Source organism: Alligator mississippiensis, chromosome 3 (genome assembly GCF_030867095.1).
Source record: "Alligator mississippiensis isolate rAllMis1 chromosome 3, rAllMis1, whole genome shotgun sequence".
In the NCBI taxonomy this organism is placed as follows: domain Eukaryota; kingdom Metazoa; phylum Chordata; order Crocodylia; family Alligatoridae; genus Alligator; species Alligator mississippiensis.
The window spans coordinates 176,193,059-176,211,990 of record NC_081826.1 but is presented as its reverse complement, the minus strand read 5'-3'; the positions used below and the strand labels follow the sequence as shown (position 1 = coordinate 176,211,990).

Genomic DNA, 18,932 nt, shown 5'->3' with positions numbered 1-18,932 from the left:
GACTGTGGAGGCAACCTGCCACCTCACTTCTTTTTTCTGTACTGCTTCCAAATGTAGAAACAACACTTTAACCTAGGGAGTTTTCATTTGTTTGTTTGTTTTTTTAATAGATTAACTGCATTGTGCATGGGGAAAAGTAAGAGACAGACTTGCTACTTCAAGGATTAAGTTGAAATCTTGGATTAGATTGTTGTTATGTAGAGCCAGGCCAACTCTCAGAATCTCAAAATCGTGCTGTTAGACAGGAGGGTGTGACACAATTGAACATGCACGCACAAACACACCCCCCTCCCCACCCACCCCCCTCCCAGCTAGGCGCATACACATACACTAGGTGCATACATACGCACTACCAACTCGGGCACATACACATCCAAGATTACCAGTCTAAGCACATGCACACCTATCACCAACTCAACCACATACACACTACGCACACCAAAAATTAGACAAAAATCAGTTGTCAATACCCGCACACCCAATACATGGATTACTAATTTGTATACCATGCACGCAATGATATATTTGTATATGTATTTGTCAGTTCTCTCACACACACACACACACACACACACACACACACACACACACACACACACACACACACACACACGTGAGTTCCTAACTTGGGTGGTATGGTGTGTATGTGTGTACTTGAGGTACCTAGGGTGCTTGGTGACAATAGGAGGGGGAATCAAGGGTCAAAGATTTCTGGAAGGAGGGAGATGGATGGAGGTTAAGATGAGGGAAAAATAAGAGAGTGAAAGTGCCAGGAGTGAAAGTTGCTGGGGCTGGGATTAGAACCGGCTGACTGGAGGGGAGCTGGGGTTACTTAAGGTCAAGTTCCCCAGGGTTACTTAGGGGCAATGGGCCCCAGGGTTACTGGGGGTCACCTGGTGCTGGGGTGGAAGCAAGGGGAAAAGCCTGGTGGCAAGGAGGAGATGACCAGGAAACAGAGAAGCAGAAAACTGGGAAATTGGGGCTGGAAACTGGGAGGTAGAAAGCTGGGAGATAGCCGGGAAATCAAGGAGGGGGGTCGGGAGGTGAATAAGACAAAAACTCACCTCAGGGTTTCAGAATAACAGGTCTGTTAAACAGACAACACACTACACAGCCCCATGAAGTTATTGGTTCTTACACATACACAGGCACTCACATACGCATCCACACAATGGTAGCAGAAGAGAAAAAGGCTTGGTGGAGGGATTGAAGTCAAGGTGTGTAGGGACAGAGTCCAGGTCCTTTGCTTGGGAAAGGAAGGTGGGTGATAGTTACCTATCCTGGGTTGTGAGTTGATCCTCGATGGCCAGTTGGGGTCTTCTCCAGCAAGGTGTTGTCCAGAGGGGGTTGCCGGCTGGGCCTCTGGGTGGATACGTGATGTGGCATGGTGCTGGCCCAGATGGAGAGGGCATCCCACTGGGTCTGTCTTCACTACCTCTTTTTATAGGGGCAGACCTTCTATGACCCTAGTGGCAGGGACATGCCCAGGCAAGGATCATCCCTGGTGTAATGAGCATGTGCAATGTAGACGAGGACATGCAGTTCCAGGTGCCTGCGTTGCAATAGTGGGTCAACTGATTTCTGTAGGGTCTTTGTCTTTCAGATGCTGGGTCCGTGGTTCCTGGGCGAGTCAATGGAAGGCAATGGTCCAATCATTGAGCTGATGGTCCAGTCGTTGAGTTGATTATTCAGTAGACACCTGCTACCATTGTATCTTAAGCACCCTCATTCATCCCCATTAATTCAGAAACCAATTTACATGAGACTGGTTAGGCATGAGTCATAGGTTACACCTGGGCAGAGGACACAAGATAGAGGCTTGACATTCAAAATGGAAACTTGACATTACTTATGCTAACTTACACATGTAGGCCTAAATCATATAGTATCAATTAAAAAAAACAATAAAAATCAGTAAAACAGTATAAACATAATAATTATACAACATAAAACAGTGGATCAAAGAAGGAGGGAGAAAGGAAAAAAAAAGCTTGCTATAAAAATGCTAAAGCTTATCCTGTATCTTAACTTACTCATACATATCTATAGGGAATAGAAAGGGATAGAAGAAATCAGAAAAAGTTGGGGAAGGGTGGGAATGCATTTCAAAAGGAAAAAAAAAAGAAACTGGGAGTTTTGCTAAAAGAGCACAAGAAAAATGAGTTTTGGAGATTCAGTATTTACCCTTTAAGAATCTCTTGCAGAGCTTGATTCATTGGTAATCCCTCACCCAGGAATTCAACTATATGCTGTAGCAAATCACAACCCCAAGCAACTGATGTTTCCTTGTCACCTTTTTAAGAGGATAAGGACAATTTTTTTTTTAATTTTGAAAGTGTTTTGTCTAATTTTACTTATTGACTTCCAACTTTGCAGTTAATCATCTTGTTTAAAGACTGCTCTGACCTGGAGCTCTTGTTGCTGGCATTGGCATTCCTTGTGAAGTTCTACAAAGATTAGCAGTGAGGAAAAAATCATGCTACTATTTGTCTGACTATAGAAATGTCTTCACCCTTTTCAGAAGGCAAATTAACTTATGTGTCATATCTTTTCCCCATATGTCTTCTGCCTACAGATAAAAGATTTGCCACAAATTACAGAAGTATTGTTGTTTCTAGAAGACTTATTCCAGAGTCTACTGCGCTACCCAGTATTTTGGAAACTCCAGTTGTCCCAGCTTTGTCTGCAGGTTTTATGCTTCTGTGAGGTGTGTCTGGACATAACGGGGGAGTGTTCATCTTTGATTGGCCTACTAGAACAGAATGTTGAGCTTTTGCAAGAGGTAAGATTTGGGAAGAAAATACAAAACCTAGTCAAATGGAAGGATGGTTGCCACTTTAGCAGTGGTGTATTTGCCACTTCAGCAGTGCTCTGTCAAAAGAGAGATATACACAGCGTTCACCCAGATCTAATTGTTTTGCCTTGGAAAACACTGGGAATAGCAGTTTCCTGTGGTATAAAACAACTGCTTTCAGGCTTTCAGAGTCTGAGAAATTGAGGTCAGGGCACTTGGAATTTTGACACCCCATCCTGTTTGCTATTCCGCTTTTCCATTTGATTCGTGACCTGATTTTGGTGGGAGTTGGAAGCTCTTTGGGAAACTATGCATTTATGCTCTCTGGATTTGTAAAATCCTTTGTTTTCCAATGGTATGAAGCATTATCAGCTAGTTGTGTGAGTTCCTGTATGTATTGGCTGGTATCTCTTTCATGTTGGAATTATCTGGATCTGGGTTAAAGTAAAACATCAACTGGAAAAAAATATTGTAAAGACTAGGTAGGTACCTATTAATATTTTAATTTCCAAACTTTTGTTAGGTAACTTTTTCACCTTTACAGAAAACTTCAAGGAACTACATAATATCTGCTTCAGATTTTTGTCTTTGCCATCAAGGCCCAGTTAATTTAAATTAAACAGTTCTTGGATTCTCACCTTTTTATTGCATTCTGAACTTTATTGCTTTTTGTGATTGGCCAAAATTTTGGCATCTAGCTACAACCTGTGGAAATCCTTGGAAGGCTCAAAAGAAAAGCTACTTTTGGTAGAACTGTGTGTGTATAGCACAGTTTGCATGTTTAGAAAGTAAGGTGAATTAAAAGTCAAGATTTGTTTTTCTAAATTAAAATATTTTTTAAAATAGCTTTTCTAATGTTAGAATATATATATAAAACACCCAGCCTACCCTTGTAGGGTTTTTACCCTGACAAGAGAGAAGCAACACAGGCTTGAGTTCTATGAAGTCTCTGTTGGTACTGATTTCTATATGAAAAGCACTCAGTTACTGCAAGGATTTGGTGGCAGTATAAAATCTTAAGATAGGATATATTTTTAATTGTAGTTGATTTTTTTTTCTAATTTTAAATAAAAAATTTTGTATTTTATACTTACTTTTTCAGTCATAAATTATTACATTTGTACTTGACTCTTTAGTCACCAAGTCAAGATCTACTTTGACCTTTGGATAAGTCCTCAGTCAATGTTAGTATTTCCAGTGAATGGGATGTGTCTAAATCATTTAATCAACTTCTATAATCTCAACATCCAAAGCTTAACTTTAGACTAGATAATTTTGAAAAAAAATGGCTTCTGTGTATGTGTGTGTGTGTGTGTGTACATTTATATACATATTTTTCAAATTTTGTATACAAGTTCCCAGTAACTGTTAGTGTACTAACATAACTAAATAACGTTTCTGTATTAACACTGGAAGTTTTCTTTTGATATGTGATGGATGTCATGCCTTCAAAGAATAATAGTTGATAGTGCTGCTGACAGCCATGACAAGACCTGCCCTGGGCAAAAGCCAATGTTCTGGCTGGGGGTCCCCTGGGAACAGCTCCAGGTCCTGCAGGGTACAGGACAGCTCCCAGAGCAGCTCCCTGCTTGTAGAAACCATGGGAAAATCTCCAGTTTCTGTAGGATGAGCAGCATCTACTAGAGCTGCTCCCCTCTCTGCAGGAAACCTGTGAACAGGGGTTGTTTCTCAGGGCTGTTCCCATGGTTCCTGGAGGTGGGTTGGGGGGAGGAAAACAGGAGGCAGCTCTGGATTGTAGCAGCGTTCTCCCTCTCGAGCTGCCTGGGAATCCTTTAAAGTTTCTAGCTGGCAGGCAGCTGGAGAATGCCTGCTGCAGCAGAACTGTCTGCCAGCTGGGAACTTTAAAGGACTCTAGGCAGCATCAGACCAGCTTGGGCCAGCTGTCAAGCTACCCTGGAGTAGGAAACTTTAAAGGGCTCCTGTGCAGCCCAAGACTAAGGAAGGCCACTGCAGTGGCAGTTTCTAGTCTCAATCAGCTGCTGCCAAAGCAAGAACAGCTGATTAGACAAGCCTGTCAGTGAGCATGTCCTGCTCGCTGGGGAGGGGGGAGTGGGGAGAGAGTAGCGGCTTATCACCCCCTGATTGGAGAGCATGCCTTTGTGGCAACTTTGTTGTGCTCCAGTCAGGGGGCTTTTCATGTGTGTCCGCCCATAGTACTCTTGTTTTTTGTAGTGCTACAATCTTTGTATTAGAACGAAAATGTCTGTCAGAGTCCTTAATTTACAGGTTTTGAGCAGGCAGAGTGTGTTCAGTATGCTGTGGATGGAAACAAATCATACCCTAATATCATGGCTGTTTATTTCTACCTCTCACCCTTCCCAAATACAGAAGTCTTAAAACATTTTTTTCCCCTTTAGGATTTTCCTGTTGAACAGACCATAATTGGATTAGGATTGCTTTTGCTACAGACTCCAGCAAGTCAGCAAAAACCCATTTTAAATCTAGGTAAAGGTCCACTTGTTGTATCTAGTATTTAAGACTGTAGCTTCCTGTTTGTTTCTTTTAATTAAATTTCAGGTATTGCCTTTTGCAGTTTGTCTTCTCAGAAGTTAGATGAGGTGGTTGATATATTCTTTGTGTTAGGCTGGAAATCTTCTTTATTAACCAGTAGAAGTTAGATATGCTGAAGCCTAAGGCAACAAGAGATTTTTTTCCACCTCTGTGAGACAGTTTGCATTTTTTTAAGCCAGCAGCAGTGTGTTCTTTACAGAACCTGGTACTTCAGAGCTAGTTGTTGGGGATCTTTCGAGGCACAGTGGAAAGACTTTTTTTTGTTTGACTGGACTTTCAACTTCTTGTTTTAGTGATAGGGAATGGACTCTAGTAATTTTATTAACAAGCAGGGGTTTTTGTAGAGTCCATTATTGCATTTCTTGGAAGTTGGGTTTCTTGGTATAAAGCAGAGGTGTAAAACATTTGGCTCATGAAGCTGTTTCATCCATCCTGCAGACCTCCTGGAGGTGCAAGGAATTTGGGAGTGGAGCCCACCAGTGAATTTTGGGGTACAGATCCCCTTTGGGGATGTTTTTTAGGGGTGGTAGCATGGGCGATGGCTGCATTAACTCAATGGTACTTCCATTGCCACTGGAAGTGGGTCCAGATTCAGCCTGGGGAGCCCAATGAGTTTGCTTTTCATGTAAAGGAAAGGAATGGTAGTGTTACCACACAATAGTTTGTACTGTGGCACAGTATGTACATTGTAACTATTTGGGACTGGTGCCGTGCTAGACCAGTGTGTTTCTTAGAAAATGCACGTCATGCTGAAAACTATAACTGCTTTTTCCCATCTACATTTTTTCTCTTGTTCTAATAGCCTGCAAGCTCCTTTCCTGTTCAGAAACACAGAAAATTCCAACCACATCCCTTGTCTTGGTGATGCCAGCACTGCAGATCTTATCTTCTACAGCAGTTGAGGACTGCATATCACAGGAAGATGCTGGCTCCACTAGGCAACAGTTGGCTATAAATCTTTTGGAAATAGTACAGCAGGAAGGCATGAAAGATGGAAAGCAATTGGTAAAGTTTTGCATTCAAGCTTTTATCCTTCTTTGGGGCAGGCAGAGGGAGAATTTAACAGTTTTATTATGTTGTTACATGTAGTCATTTACATTTAAAGGATGAGAGAGGCTGCGTGTGCTATCATTTCTGTTTGGAAACTGCCAAAATGTTTGTTAAAGATTAGTAAAAAATATAAAGTACAAAGGAAATGGTTTATAATAATAATAATAATAATTATTATTATTATTGGTATCAGTTCTATCTGTGAAAATACTTTTCTACAGAATTTTATGGCTCTTGAATTGGCCCCTTTCTTTGCCACAGTTACAGTCTACTATTTTCTCCTCTTTGTTGAAGGATGGAAGAGAACAACAACAAAGACAAAAGGGAAATTAAAAATAGCACACTTGGAACTATCGTGTGCTACCTGTGTGCTCTTATTTATTTACGAGTAGGCATTTGAGAAATCTTACCCATATCCTGAGGGTACATGATAGCTGCCCATTCTCTGATCCTTGTGATCCAGGCTTCTTCAACATTTAGGACTTTTCTTCATGTGGCTCTTTACAGTCCTTTTTCAGTTGGTACTGGAGTCTACTAAGAGTGATAGTACAGTTGAATTAGCAAAACATTTCTGCTTCTGTGTCTAATATTCCCTTCTCCTAGGCCTTGTCTCTCCAGAAGTTCATAGAAGTAATAGCTGCGAATGCAGCCAATATGCCAGGTTAACAGAAGACTTATAAACTTCCAGGTTATTGGGAGCCCCTATATCAAGAAATAGAATCTTAAAGATTAACTTAACTTGAAACTTAAATGGTCCTCTCTCCATTGTAGAACACAGACACTCCCGAAGGCCTGTGTCAGTGGGCACTGAGTGAAAAAATAATGTCTATAATTGAAGTCTTTTGGAGCATATTTTCTGTGCCTCACCCAGTACCTAGTCCAGAGTTGCTCAACCCTCAGTTTGTGGACCAAATCCAGCCTACAGAGCCATGGCATTCAGTCAAGAAAGTTGGTGGCCTTGGAGCAGTGCCATTAATACTGCCACCCTCCCCTGCTGCCCAATTACCAAGCCCCGCATAGCTGGATTGCAGCTGGGCTGGTGTAGGCAGTTGCCATGCAACCAAACTGGGGCCAGGCCCACCTACCCTGCACACTGGATTGGGCACCCACTGGCTGGATCCAGTCTGTGGATGGACTGGGCACTGCCCATCTGGCCTTCAGGGTAAAAATGTTGGGCACCACTGACCTAGTGTAATCGCTGCAGGTCATCACAGGACACAGGGAATAAAATGCTATATATTTTTTTATGAAGAGAGTTTTGCTATTTAGCTGCTGCAGTGTTCTCCCTACCTCCAAACAGGAGGTTTCTCTTCCGTTAATGTAGAAGTTTCTGTTGTCTGTAGCTTTTTAAATATTCAGCCTCTAAGCACTTCATGTTGGCAAGATTGGTCAAGATCAGTCTTGAGAAAAATCTGTGCTTTAGTAATGCATGTCAAGAGATGCAAAGTAGAATCTGTAGGCTGTAGCAGATGTGTGCTATTGTCTGTTGTCAGTGTGATATCCTGTGGTTCTACAACCAAAAATTCAGCATCCTGTGATTCTGGGTTTTATACTATTCCAACACACTTGCTCAGTGAATTTGTGCATCAGGGACAAATTGCTAAGAGGAAATCCTTTGTAATGGACACTTCTCACATGAACTTTCACAGCTCTGTGCTCTTACTTCCTGCTTATTGGTGAGAAAAGTGAGCATGCTTCTACAAACATGTCTCTGAGTTACAGGATTCATTAGCAGATGTAAAGGATCTATCCCTTGTAGTTCAGTTGTGTGGCTCCCTCCCCTCACTTCCCCCTGCCAAAAGCAGTAATAATAAAACTGAAATCTGTAGTTCTGCCAGTAAAGACTGTATTTTCTGTCATTGCTCATGCACTTAAGTTTGTATCCAGTGGAAGTTACCCAGCTAGATTTGTGCAAAGCAGTGTTTAAGCTGGCATGGAAGTTTGAATCTGCCAGCCCTCCACTCCCTACGAAGACTCAATATACTTCAGCTTCTTCAGTCTTTCCTTAATTCAACCTGAAGCAGTGAAAACTAGTGGCATAAACATGCTTCCCAGTCCCAGTCCTAGCAGCTGTTCTGTGTTGAAAAACTCCCTGAGGCCTGATCCCAGTTTTCTCCAAGCTCCAGAGGGAGCTTAAGCCATTCAGAATTTTGTAGGAGCGGACATGTTTACATTAACACCAAAAGATCCCAAACCCTTTAGGCCACAGTCTGCTCTTAGAAAAGCCTATGCAAAAACAGGTGGAGTCAGTAAAAGCCCTGGATACATTGAGGGGAGAATTGAGCTGTAAATTATCTTATTGGACAGAGGGACGGTGTTCTGGTGGTTTAATTTTTCGTATATGGTAGCTATAATGGAATAAATATTAGATCGAGTTAATTTTAATTTAAATGCTGTTCTAAAAAAGGTCAGTTAAAGTACAGGGGCATTATCCTTGCCATTATCCCAAATGAATTTACATTACATTAAACAATGTGATTAAAATGAAACTGTCATTTTTGGCAGAATGGCTATAGCTGCTCATTGAAAATATCTCTTCCACTTGGAACTTCAAGGGTGAATAGGTCTTACCCCCACCTGGGGCTGAAATACTTGAGATGGACCAGCTTTTAATCTCCAGCTGGAAAACTTCTTTCAAATGCTATCTTGATCTCCTTAATATTGAATGTGTGGTGCACCTAAATGTTCCCTCTCAATATGATTTTTAGATTGGATTTGGAAGAACATTTAAAAATGTTTCCTTTTATACGAGCATGTGGTATTGGTGTGATGTGAATGTCTAATTTAGATAAATGACTAATTTAATGGTTTGTTTCCTTTAAAACACAAATAGAACTTTCCATGAACTTCAGAACAGGGTAAGCATAGTTAACAATTCCTTGTTGGGTTTTTAACTTTTTCCTGCTGTTTCCCAGCCTTACACAATGCAATCTGCCCTGGAACCTGAGAAGGTAGCATGACTAGTTTCATTGCCCAGATCTGGGTAAAATACAGAAGGTAAATCAAAAAAGTGAAATTGGTCAAAAACAGTTATATCAGCCATGATTATTTACGGTGTTTTTAATAAGAGTTAAGGGAATTCCTTTTTAAACTGTATCTATCATTCATAATCTGCCAGTTTAAAGCACCATGGGTCAGTCTCCAAAATGAGTGGTATTTTGCAGAAGCAGATACTCTTAATAAATTCCAGTTGTATTGTGTCCATTTCAGTTTGGAGGTAGAACCATAATTATCAGTTGGGATAAGGATAATTGCTACCAAATAAAAAGGCAACTTCAGGGCAGGGAACTGGCATCATGTTGTTCATTAGTCCCAGAACCCACAAACTTGGATATAAAGAAAATATAGTGATTATTTTTATAGTGTTGGAAACCTCAGATGAAAGATTTGCTTAGGCACTTTGCCTACTTTTCAAGATTAGAACTTTCACTTTCATGGTACTAATCTGGATTTTTTTTCCAGTCATCCTGCAAGCTTGTCTTCCCTATTACCAGTATTTACAGTTCATTGTATACAACCTGGAAGATCTTAGAGCTTATGAAAGAGAGGTCTACAGTGTCTGATTGGCTGTCTTCCCTTAAATCACTGCTACCTGTTATTACTCAAGTCCCCACTCATGCTTTTCTTCTACTGGCTTATCTCTTGGTTCAAGAAAATGGAGACAGTCTTCGTGCAGTACTAAGTGCCACTACAGAAACAGCCAAAGCAGATTACTCTCAGGTAAGATCTTCCTACTAATGGATTACTTTTATTTATTTGTTTACATTGTATATGTGGTGCGGTGAAATCTGTGCTTAAGAAAAAAAATCCCTGGTCTTTTCTATTTACTGTTGGTGTAGCTGGAAATTTTTGATGCCTGTTCTGTAAATTTTAATTGAGAATTAAAATTTACTACTGTAAATTATATCACTGTATCTATGAAATATCACTTGTTATTGGGAAGATAAATATCTTTCACAGTGCAGAGTGAAATAACATGCAAGACTGAGGGGTGGGGGCGCTTTTTTGTTTTTTTATTTAAATACATTGAAAATAGTACTCTAAAAATGATTTGTGGTCTTCTCATTTTGCTGGCTGCTCAGTGGCTGCCATCTTGAACGTGCCCTTCTGAAGTATCAGATCACTGAATCTAAAAAAGCTTTGAGTTTACTCCAGTGTGACTCAGTTGAAAACTGTACAGTTTCAAACCTAAAACTGGTATGGCAGAATGGATGGGGGTTGAGTGTGCTGGCTGGTTGGAGGGGGCAAAAAAATAGCTCCGTGCAAGTGGGGGTGTGAAAAGAGCAGCCCCAGGGCTGGGGCCAGTGGCTGGGTTTTCCAAGCCCCAGGGCTGCGTAGGGAAAGCGTACAGAAGTTTCATGCACTGGTTTGATATAAATCATATGAGTTTGATACTGTGTAGATCTGGGTTTATCTTAAACTGGGTTCTGCAATTTTTGACTGGTTTATATGCATGGAGCTTCTGTACAGTTACAGGTTTAGACTGACTGCTGGTCACTGAGACTGGGTTTGTAAGTGTAAGATTGGTTGTAGGATGAGCTAAGTGCAAATCAGGTGGGCATTTTGAACCTGATTTAACCTCCCCAAATGTGTGCAGGCCTCACTGTTCATAGCCTTTTAAATGGTGTTAATGCCTTTGTGGTGGAGCACAGTTGGGTTGCTTATCATGTCAGGGGCTGCAGCAGACTGTGTTGCCCTGGGGGGTCAGGCTAACTCTCAGGATCTCAATATTGCACTGTTAGACAGGAGGGTGTAACACAATTTCACATATGCAAATGCACAAATCAATTAGGTGCATATACACACACACTACCAGCTCAGGCACATACACATTCAGACCAACCTAGGCACATCCATACCTATCAGCAATTCAAGCACATACACTATACACCCCAAAAGTTAGACACAGATCACTAATTTGTATATCACGCACACAATGACACACACACACACACACACACACACACACACACACACACACCCCCTCAGATACACACATGTTCAAAATAATTAGTCTAGGTTCACGCACACCTATCACCAGTTTAAGCCCATACATGCTACGCACCAAATTTAGATAGAATCAGTTACCAGTTATTAACACCTGCACATCCAATACACATATGTGGATTACTAATTCATATACCACACACACACAATGATATCTAGATATGTATATATATATGTATTCACTAATTCACACACATACCACCCACCTACACATACACATCACAACACCCAACTTAGGAACTCACCTGTGTGTATGTATGTATGTGTGTGGTGTACTTGGGATACCTGGAGAAAGGTTAAGGTAAGAAAGTAGAAGTGTAGGGAGTTAAAGTTACCAGGACTGGGATTAGAACTGGTAGACTACAGGGGCCTGGGCTGAAGAACTGAGGCTCAGGGGTAACTTTAGGTTAATTGATTAAAAGACAACGCCCAAAGCCTGCAGAACAGTGAAGTGATGCTGGCACAGAAGTTGAGGTTGGGACTGGAGCCAGAGCTACGGGGGAGCTGAAAAGGTAGGTGGGGAGAGGGAAAATGGGACTAAGAGAAAGTGTGGGTGTTAAAGGGGGGTTCTGGATGTGGGGAGCCAGAGGATGGCTCCAGGGCAGCTAGAGAAGTTGCAGGGAGCGGCAGTAGGTGCTGGGAGCTGGAGAAAGGCTTCAACTGTTAGAGAAAACTGCAGGACAGCCAAGAGGAACTAGGAAGCTGCAAAGGAGTGGGGTGGGGGAGGACTACAGAAGGTGCGGGGGAAGCCTGAAAACAGAGACGGACAGCAGAAAATCACAGGAAAAGCAGCAGGAGAGACTGAAAGGTGGCAGGGGCAGCAGGAAAGCAGAGAAAGGCAGCAGAAAGTCACAGGGAAAAGGCAGTAGGAGCGTGGAAAGCAAGGGGACAGCAGAAAATCACAGAAAAAGTGGCAGGAGAGACTGAAAGGCAACAGGGACAACAGGAAAGCAGAGAAAGGCAGCAGAAAGTTGCAGGAAAAAGGCAGTAGGAATTGAGAGGAGATTGGGAAACTAGTGGAGAGGGGTGGGGGCTGGAATTGAGAGAGAGAGAGAGAGAGAGAGAATGAAGCTGGAATTTTAGATAAGGAAGGGACTGGGATTCAGTAAAACATGACCCAACTTGGGGTTGCAAATGTCAGTGGTTTTATTGAACAGGGGAGATGGTGACACAATGTCTTATTGTTTCCCTTGTACCCCCCCCCCACACACACACACAATGGCAGCAGGGGTTAGAGAGGCTTGGTGCAGGGGCTGAAGTCTACTGAAGTCCAGGAGGAGAGAGAGAGACGGGGAGAGAGTCCAAATTGTAGGAGGAGGTGTGCAGGTAATATCTACCTATCCAGGCTGGAAAGGGGTCCTTGTCCAATAGGTGTTGTCCAGAGTGGGGTCGCCGGCAGGGCCTCTGGGTGGATAGGTGGTGTGGCATGGTGCTGGTCCAGATGGAAAGGGCGTCCCACTGGATCTGTCTTCACTGCCCCTTTTTATAGGGGCAGACCTTGTGACCCTAGTGACAGGAGGCATGCCCAGGCAAGGGTCAGCCCCTGGCATACCGAGCATGATTGCTGCATGTAGGGATGTGCAGTTTTGGGTGTCTGTAATGGTGGGGTACAATGGTAGAGTTGCTGGCTCTGCAGGGTCTTTTGTCTTTCGAATGCTGGTCTTGTCTCTGTTCCTGGGTGAGGTTCGTGGTTCCTGGATGAATCAATGCGAGGTGATGGCCCAGTCATTACAGGCCATTCAGTAGAGGCCTGCTACCATTGTATTTCAGTCATTCCCAATCATTCTCATTCATCGGGAAACCAATTTACATGGGAGGGGTACAATGAATCATAGTGTTGCAATATGGGATGCCCAGGCAGAGGACAGAAGATGGAGGCTTACAATATAAAACAGTGGATATTCAAAACCAAAAACTTGCTACCAAAATAAAAATGTTTAAACTTATCTTAAGTCTGAGCTCACTTATCTATAGGGAATAGATAGGGAGAGAAAAAGTCAGAAATGGGAAAGTGGGAGGGAATGCATTTTAAAATAAAAGAAAGAAAAACTGGGGGTTTTGCTACAACTGGGACTAAGCCAGCAGACAAGGCAGCCAAGTGAAGCCCCTGAATGTAATTTTTAAGGGGGAAGGTATGTGGCAGAGCACCTTTGGTGTCTGCCACTTTAAGACTGTGAAGAGGTAACCAACAGGTGCAGCCCCAGCTCTCATGAGTGGCCATTTTAAGATTCAGGCCAGCAGAGCTGAGGCAGCAATGTGCTGCCTGGCACCGAGGAAACAACATCTCCAGATGGACCTGCTGCTCCAGTAACACTAGAGGTAAAGGCAAGAGCTTATGGGGATGGCTAGGAGGCTCTTGGTCCTGGACATGACTTGAAACACTACCCTGTCAGGGAAGGGTGGCCTGGTGGGGCTCCTAGTGGTGAGAGAGCACCAGGAAATGCCAGGCCAGTTACCTCCCCAGTGAAAGATGAGGAAGGGTGCCTTAACCGCAGCCCCCACCTTCAGGTGGGTTTATTTAACACTAGAAGCAGTAGCAGGCCAGGCACGTCTAGGTGACTGGCACCTGAGCCCAGTGGGTGCAAGGCCCCGGAGAGTGAGTACTGGGGCCAGGCATGGCTGCAGTCACCTGAGCCCATGTGGAATGCAGGACACCGGAGAGTGAGAGTTGTGGGCCAGGCATGCCCAGGGTGTCACATGAGCTTTTTGGGGCATAAGGCCCGGAGAATGGGTGGTGGGGCCAGACGGTGTAGGACCCTGGCGAGTGAGGTGAAGTCCTGAGAGCAAGGGGATGAGTGTGAGTTCCAGGTAAGCCTTTGGGCGCCTGAGGCCAAAGGTGGGACAGAGGCTGAGGAGAGGCCCTGAGAGCAAGGGGCATTAGTAGGGGCCTGAGGAAGGGGCATTATGTTCTGGTGTGGAGCCAGGGCTAAAGTAGGCCCACAGTTGAGCAATCGCTCAGTCAATACACAGTGAGGTAGCGGGAGATGCCCGGCTGACTGAAGAGTGAAGACCTAAGCCCAAGGATCTCACAGAGTAGGGCGGGATGAGTGGGGCAGTATGCAAGGGACCGGGTGAGAGCTGCTGGAGTGTAAGAGGCCCCGGTGAGAGAGAGGTGGTATGAATGTGGCTTGTAATACAGCAGTGCAAGAGAGAGACAGCTGTGTTCCTTGAGCCGGCAACTGAACAGCAGGTTATCTGCGAGGCTTGGGATGCAGTACAGGGGTGGTTGGAGCTGCATACCTAGGCCCAGGAGAACTGGGCATACAAAGGGCAGCCTCCTGCTTAATTAAGACCCTGATTATTTAACAACAAGGCATGGCAGGCGATAGAGGAGGGTGGCGTGCCCAGAGGCAGGTGGGAGACTAGCACTGTGGCTGGTCGGGGAGTTCCCATGTTGCCACAGTCTTATGGGGTATTCTTGAGGATTAAATAGTAAAATATTGAGACCTTCAATAGAAGCTGCTGTTGAGGTGTTATGTAGTACTAAATGCTTTGACTATAGTCCTCTGAATCTTTGGAGGAGTACATTCAACAAATTAATATGGTAGTCTTTGAAACTATTCATTACAAAAGCAGCTTTTCCAGATTCTTAGAGGTTTATACTTTAGCTGTTAGAAAAAACAATGCAGTTTAGATTTCTTTTAGTTTTGGTTGTGCACGGTTAGAAAAATGACTTTTATTTGTATTCTTGCCTAGTAAATATGACTCTCACAATTCAAGAAATTTGAAGATGAAGATTGACAAACCATTTCTAGCTTCTGGTGACCTCATAAATCATTCTCCCTGTGACCTTGTGGTGACCAGGATGACCTCAGAATCCCTTGATGTCTGTAGACTTGCATCTCAAAATTATCTAAATAGTCTTTACTATCTTTGTGTGCTTCACGTTTCCTAAATTCAGTCCAGACTTATAGAATATGTATTTACATAGCAGTGTAAGTTGAAACACAAAGAAAGATACCAGGCTGCTTAGTTTAGAAATCATGATGCCTGGTTGTCTTTTTTGTGAATTAGGGTAGGACCTGTGGCATTAAACAAAGACATTCCAAATTTTTTTGAGGGGGAGGGTCATGGAGGGTGGTGGAAATTTCCAAATCCATGTTTTTATTTTGGGAGGAAAGAGTTATTAATGAATTTGAGATGTTTCATAAAGAGGTTTATTTCAAATAGTAGTTTTTATACCTCCTTGGAACAGAAGGGGGCTTGTGTAGTATAGGCTCAGTCCTGCCATATGCTAAGCTTTATAGTTGTGCTCCAATTAAGTGCTTAGGATGTGCTTACAGTTGAGCTTGTGCTTAAGAGCTTTGGCAGATCGCAGTCATAAGACAGTACTCTCCAAGGGAACTATGCTGTATAGGCAGGGAAAGTTGAAAGTGGATGATCGGATTCTTTCTGCTATTGAACGCCTACAGTTTACCTTCCTCTTTTTTTTTAAAGGCTTTTTGAGCTTGTATGTTGTTTTTTTTGGGGGGGGGGAGGGGGCAGGTTTCTTGTACATATGTGCTAGCTTTGTGTATGTGTTAATTTGGAGAGGACAAGAAATTTCTCTTGTTGTTAGGTTGGTTGTTTTTTTTTTGGCTTGGATTTTTGTTAGTTTGTTGCTTTTGTTTTTTTGGTCATGTTTCTATTTTAATTTTATTTTATAAAGCCTTTTTCTTTATCGATTGAAATTAAAAACAGTTTCCTTTGAATTTTTATCACTTCTGAAATTTGCATTTTCGAAGTATTTTCTTTAAAGGTTTCTACTTTTTTGTATCACATTCAGACATTCTAAGTGTTTTTTGAAAGATTTAAAGCCACTTAACCCTCCAACTGTTCTACAGGTCATACAGAAATATCAGTCTTGATCCACTTGTAAAGACATATAACGTCAAATTTTAAAATTCAGTCTGGAAAATATTTTGGACTCCTGCACTTGAGTTACTCGTTAAGTCTACAAGCATTGTGTATGCATGGAAGAATTTACAGAATGTGTTAATTTTCATGAGCTGTAAGATCACTGCTGTGGAAAAAAAGGATAAAATGTATTATTTATGTCTAAGCTAGACCAACAAAAAGCTCTGGGAATGCATTGTTCTGTACTGTAGCCTAGTTTCTAGGAATTGGATAACTCCTTGAAGTCATTTTGCTTCTTGTGTTTCTCAACAAGCGGAAACCCTAACAAACAGTAGTTTGAAAAAAGATCTCTGTGCATACGGTGAGGATGGCTCTCTGCAGCGCCTGTACTCATTGTGTTGATTATGTCTCAAAGCCAACAATGGATATAGCACTTCATTAAGAGACATGACAATAAAAAGACAAAATTGCAAACGAGAGCTGAGGGATATAGCTACCTCAATCTGTCTGTAGCCCATCTCTTGTGCCTGTCAACCCTCCCCAAAAAGTAGAGTGGAAAGAGGTTATCTGTTAATTCACTCTTATAATGTTTCCATGCATTTATGGCAATTAAATACAGTTGCTGTCCTTTGTTCATGTTTTTGTCATTTGAAGTCGTGCTTCATGCTATATACAAAATTTATATAACTAGCATGGTGCTAATTTGGGAGGGGGGAAGGTATTGTCTTGATCTGGTGAGTGTACAGGTGGTCATGCATTCAAGGTAAAACTTTGCACAGAATCTGGACAGTCCTTGATGTTTGCAGAATTCTTAGAATAAACAGTATAATGTTGCAAGCTCTTGAGAGTTTTGAATAGAGCAGGCTCCCTTTGGACAGGGATTTGGCTCATTGCTTTTTGTTATTTGAGTGCTTTCAATAAGTTTATTGTTAAGCAGAAAACAGGACACAAGTTTCCAGGGGGAAGGAGGGGGTTTACATTTTAAGATTCTCATTCTAACTTTCAGCAGCCATGTAGTTCCGTTATCTTTACAGTTAATCATCTAAGAGAGACATACAATACAAAGCACTCTTCTTTTTCCCCAGCTGTTTTTCTCCTTTCTTCGCTACATCCATTTTGTTCATATTTTCTATTTTATGGCAGTTGTGATTCCTTTGCACACCAGTGGCTCCCTCCTGTTTTAACTCAAGTTCAAAGTTCTCCTCCTCCATTATATCTTTTCGCTGCTGTTTACTTTTAGAGAGCAAACAAAGCAAAGACAAAAAGGGAAGTCAAAGCCTCACAATAGTGTTCTCAGACAGAAGGGAACTGTTTCAGACTTCTCTGGCAATAAGGCATATTGGAAATTGTCTCTGCTACCTCATATAGTTTGTGATTCATACCTCTTCTGCCTACACTTTCTAACCCCAGTTCAGCATAAAATACTCTATTTTATTTAATTACCGCTAGTTCTCCTACATTATATAATGTCTGATTTCAAAGACCCTGGATATATAGTAGAACATAAAACAATTATTGGGAATTCAACCACTAGACTTATTTTCCTGATTCATTGTTTGTGTTTGAAAAAGCTCAACATAAGAAATGCAAAGCAATACTTGTTAGACCTCCCAAAATGTTGGTGCTGCTGCTGGTGTACAGCTTAACATAGCAATCTGTAAAGGTTTTCCTGAAGAGGTTTTTACTGTGTTTTGATTCTGACCAGATAAATGCATACTGTTCTGAAAGAAATGAGAATCTGTGTATGTGCAGGTGCATGCATGGTGTTTTTTCCAAGCCTTTCTTCTTCCAATGGCTTTATCTAAAAGGTGGATAAAAATGTATGCACCAAAAATAATATGAAAACTCAAAGATGTGGACGTGGTGTGTGCAGTGGTACTGCACAGTGTTGTAAATTATTTGCATAGTTGTAGATTATGATACAGCTAAACTCCTGGGCTAAGTACAGCCAGTCAAAAAGCCCAAGGATTTTAGTCTAAAATGCAGAAATTAAACTGAGAAACCGCTGGACAGACATTTACTTTTCATTCAGGAATTGCAGCCACTGTATGCAGTGGCTAAGGCCAGAAGCCAGGGGGCTTTAGAGCATAGCCCTCTGGCATGTAGCCAGCATGAGCGTGCATTTGTTTCTTCTTCCTGCTGCTCACAAGGTCTCTGGGATTTGTAGTCCACAGTCACAGCCAGCAGAAAGTTTAACAGGGAAGGACATCTCTGTACTTGGGTGAAGGGGGTTTAACCCTCCTCCCTAGCCCAGACCTCAGCTGGGGTTTGCCTGGGGGGACAGTCCTTGCTTCTCCTCCCCCACCCCTTCTCTGCTGGAGCAAACAGCATAGCCCAGCCCAGGGCTGGGAAGCATGCTGGGGGACTGTGATTTAACTTGAACCAGGAAGGGATCTGGCACAGAAGTCTCGTAAACTCATTTGACCCAAATCAGTTAAGTCTGATGCTACACTCAACCAGGTTTATCCTAAAACAGTTTCAGCCATTTTGAAATTGGTTTATGTGGACTGAACCTCTGTTCTTTTACAGGTTTATATCAGTTTCTGATGACTTAAACTGGATTATGTGTAACTTCTGTCCCTAGTCCTGGTTATTCATAGATTCATAGTAGTTAGGGGCTGGAAGGGACCTCAGAGATCATCAGGTCCAGTCCCCCTGCTCAAGGCAGGAAAGACTGCTGAGGTCAGATGACCCCAGCAAGGTGTTCGTTCAC

The 18,932-nt window shown here is 42.4% G+C and overlaps 1 protein-coding gene across 5 annotated transcripts in view; it reads left to right on the top strand.

Moving 5' to 3' along the window:
- The window catches only part of FOCAD (focadhesin), a 290,506-nt gene that overhangs the window by 89,839 nt on the left and 181,735 nt on the right, over positions 1-18,932 (top strand). For all 5 annotated transcript variants that reach the window (XM_059724664.1, XM_006266820.4, XM_019480766.2 and 2 more), the window contains exons 8-11: positions 2,576-2,782; positions 5,173-5,260; positions 6,129-6,331; positions 9,839-10,096. In XM_059724664.1, the coding sequence (XP_059580647.1) occupies positions 2,576-2,782; positions 5,173-5,260; positions 6,129-6,331; positions 9,839-10,096 (756 nt within the window). The remainder of the gene's footprint in view (positions 1-2,575; positions 2,783-5,172; positions 5,261-6,128; positions 6,332-9,838; positions 10,097-18,932) is intronic.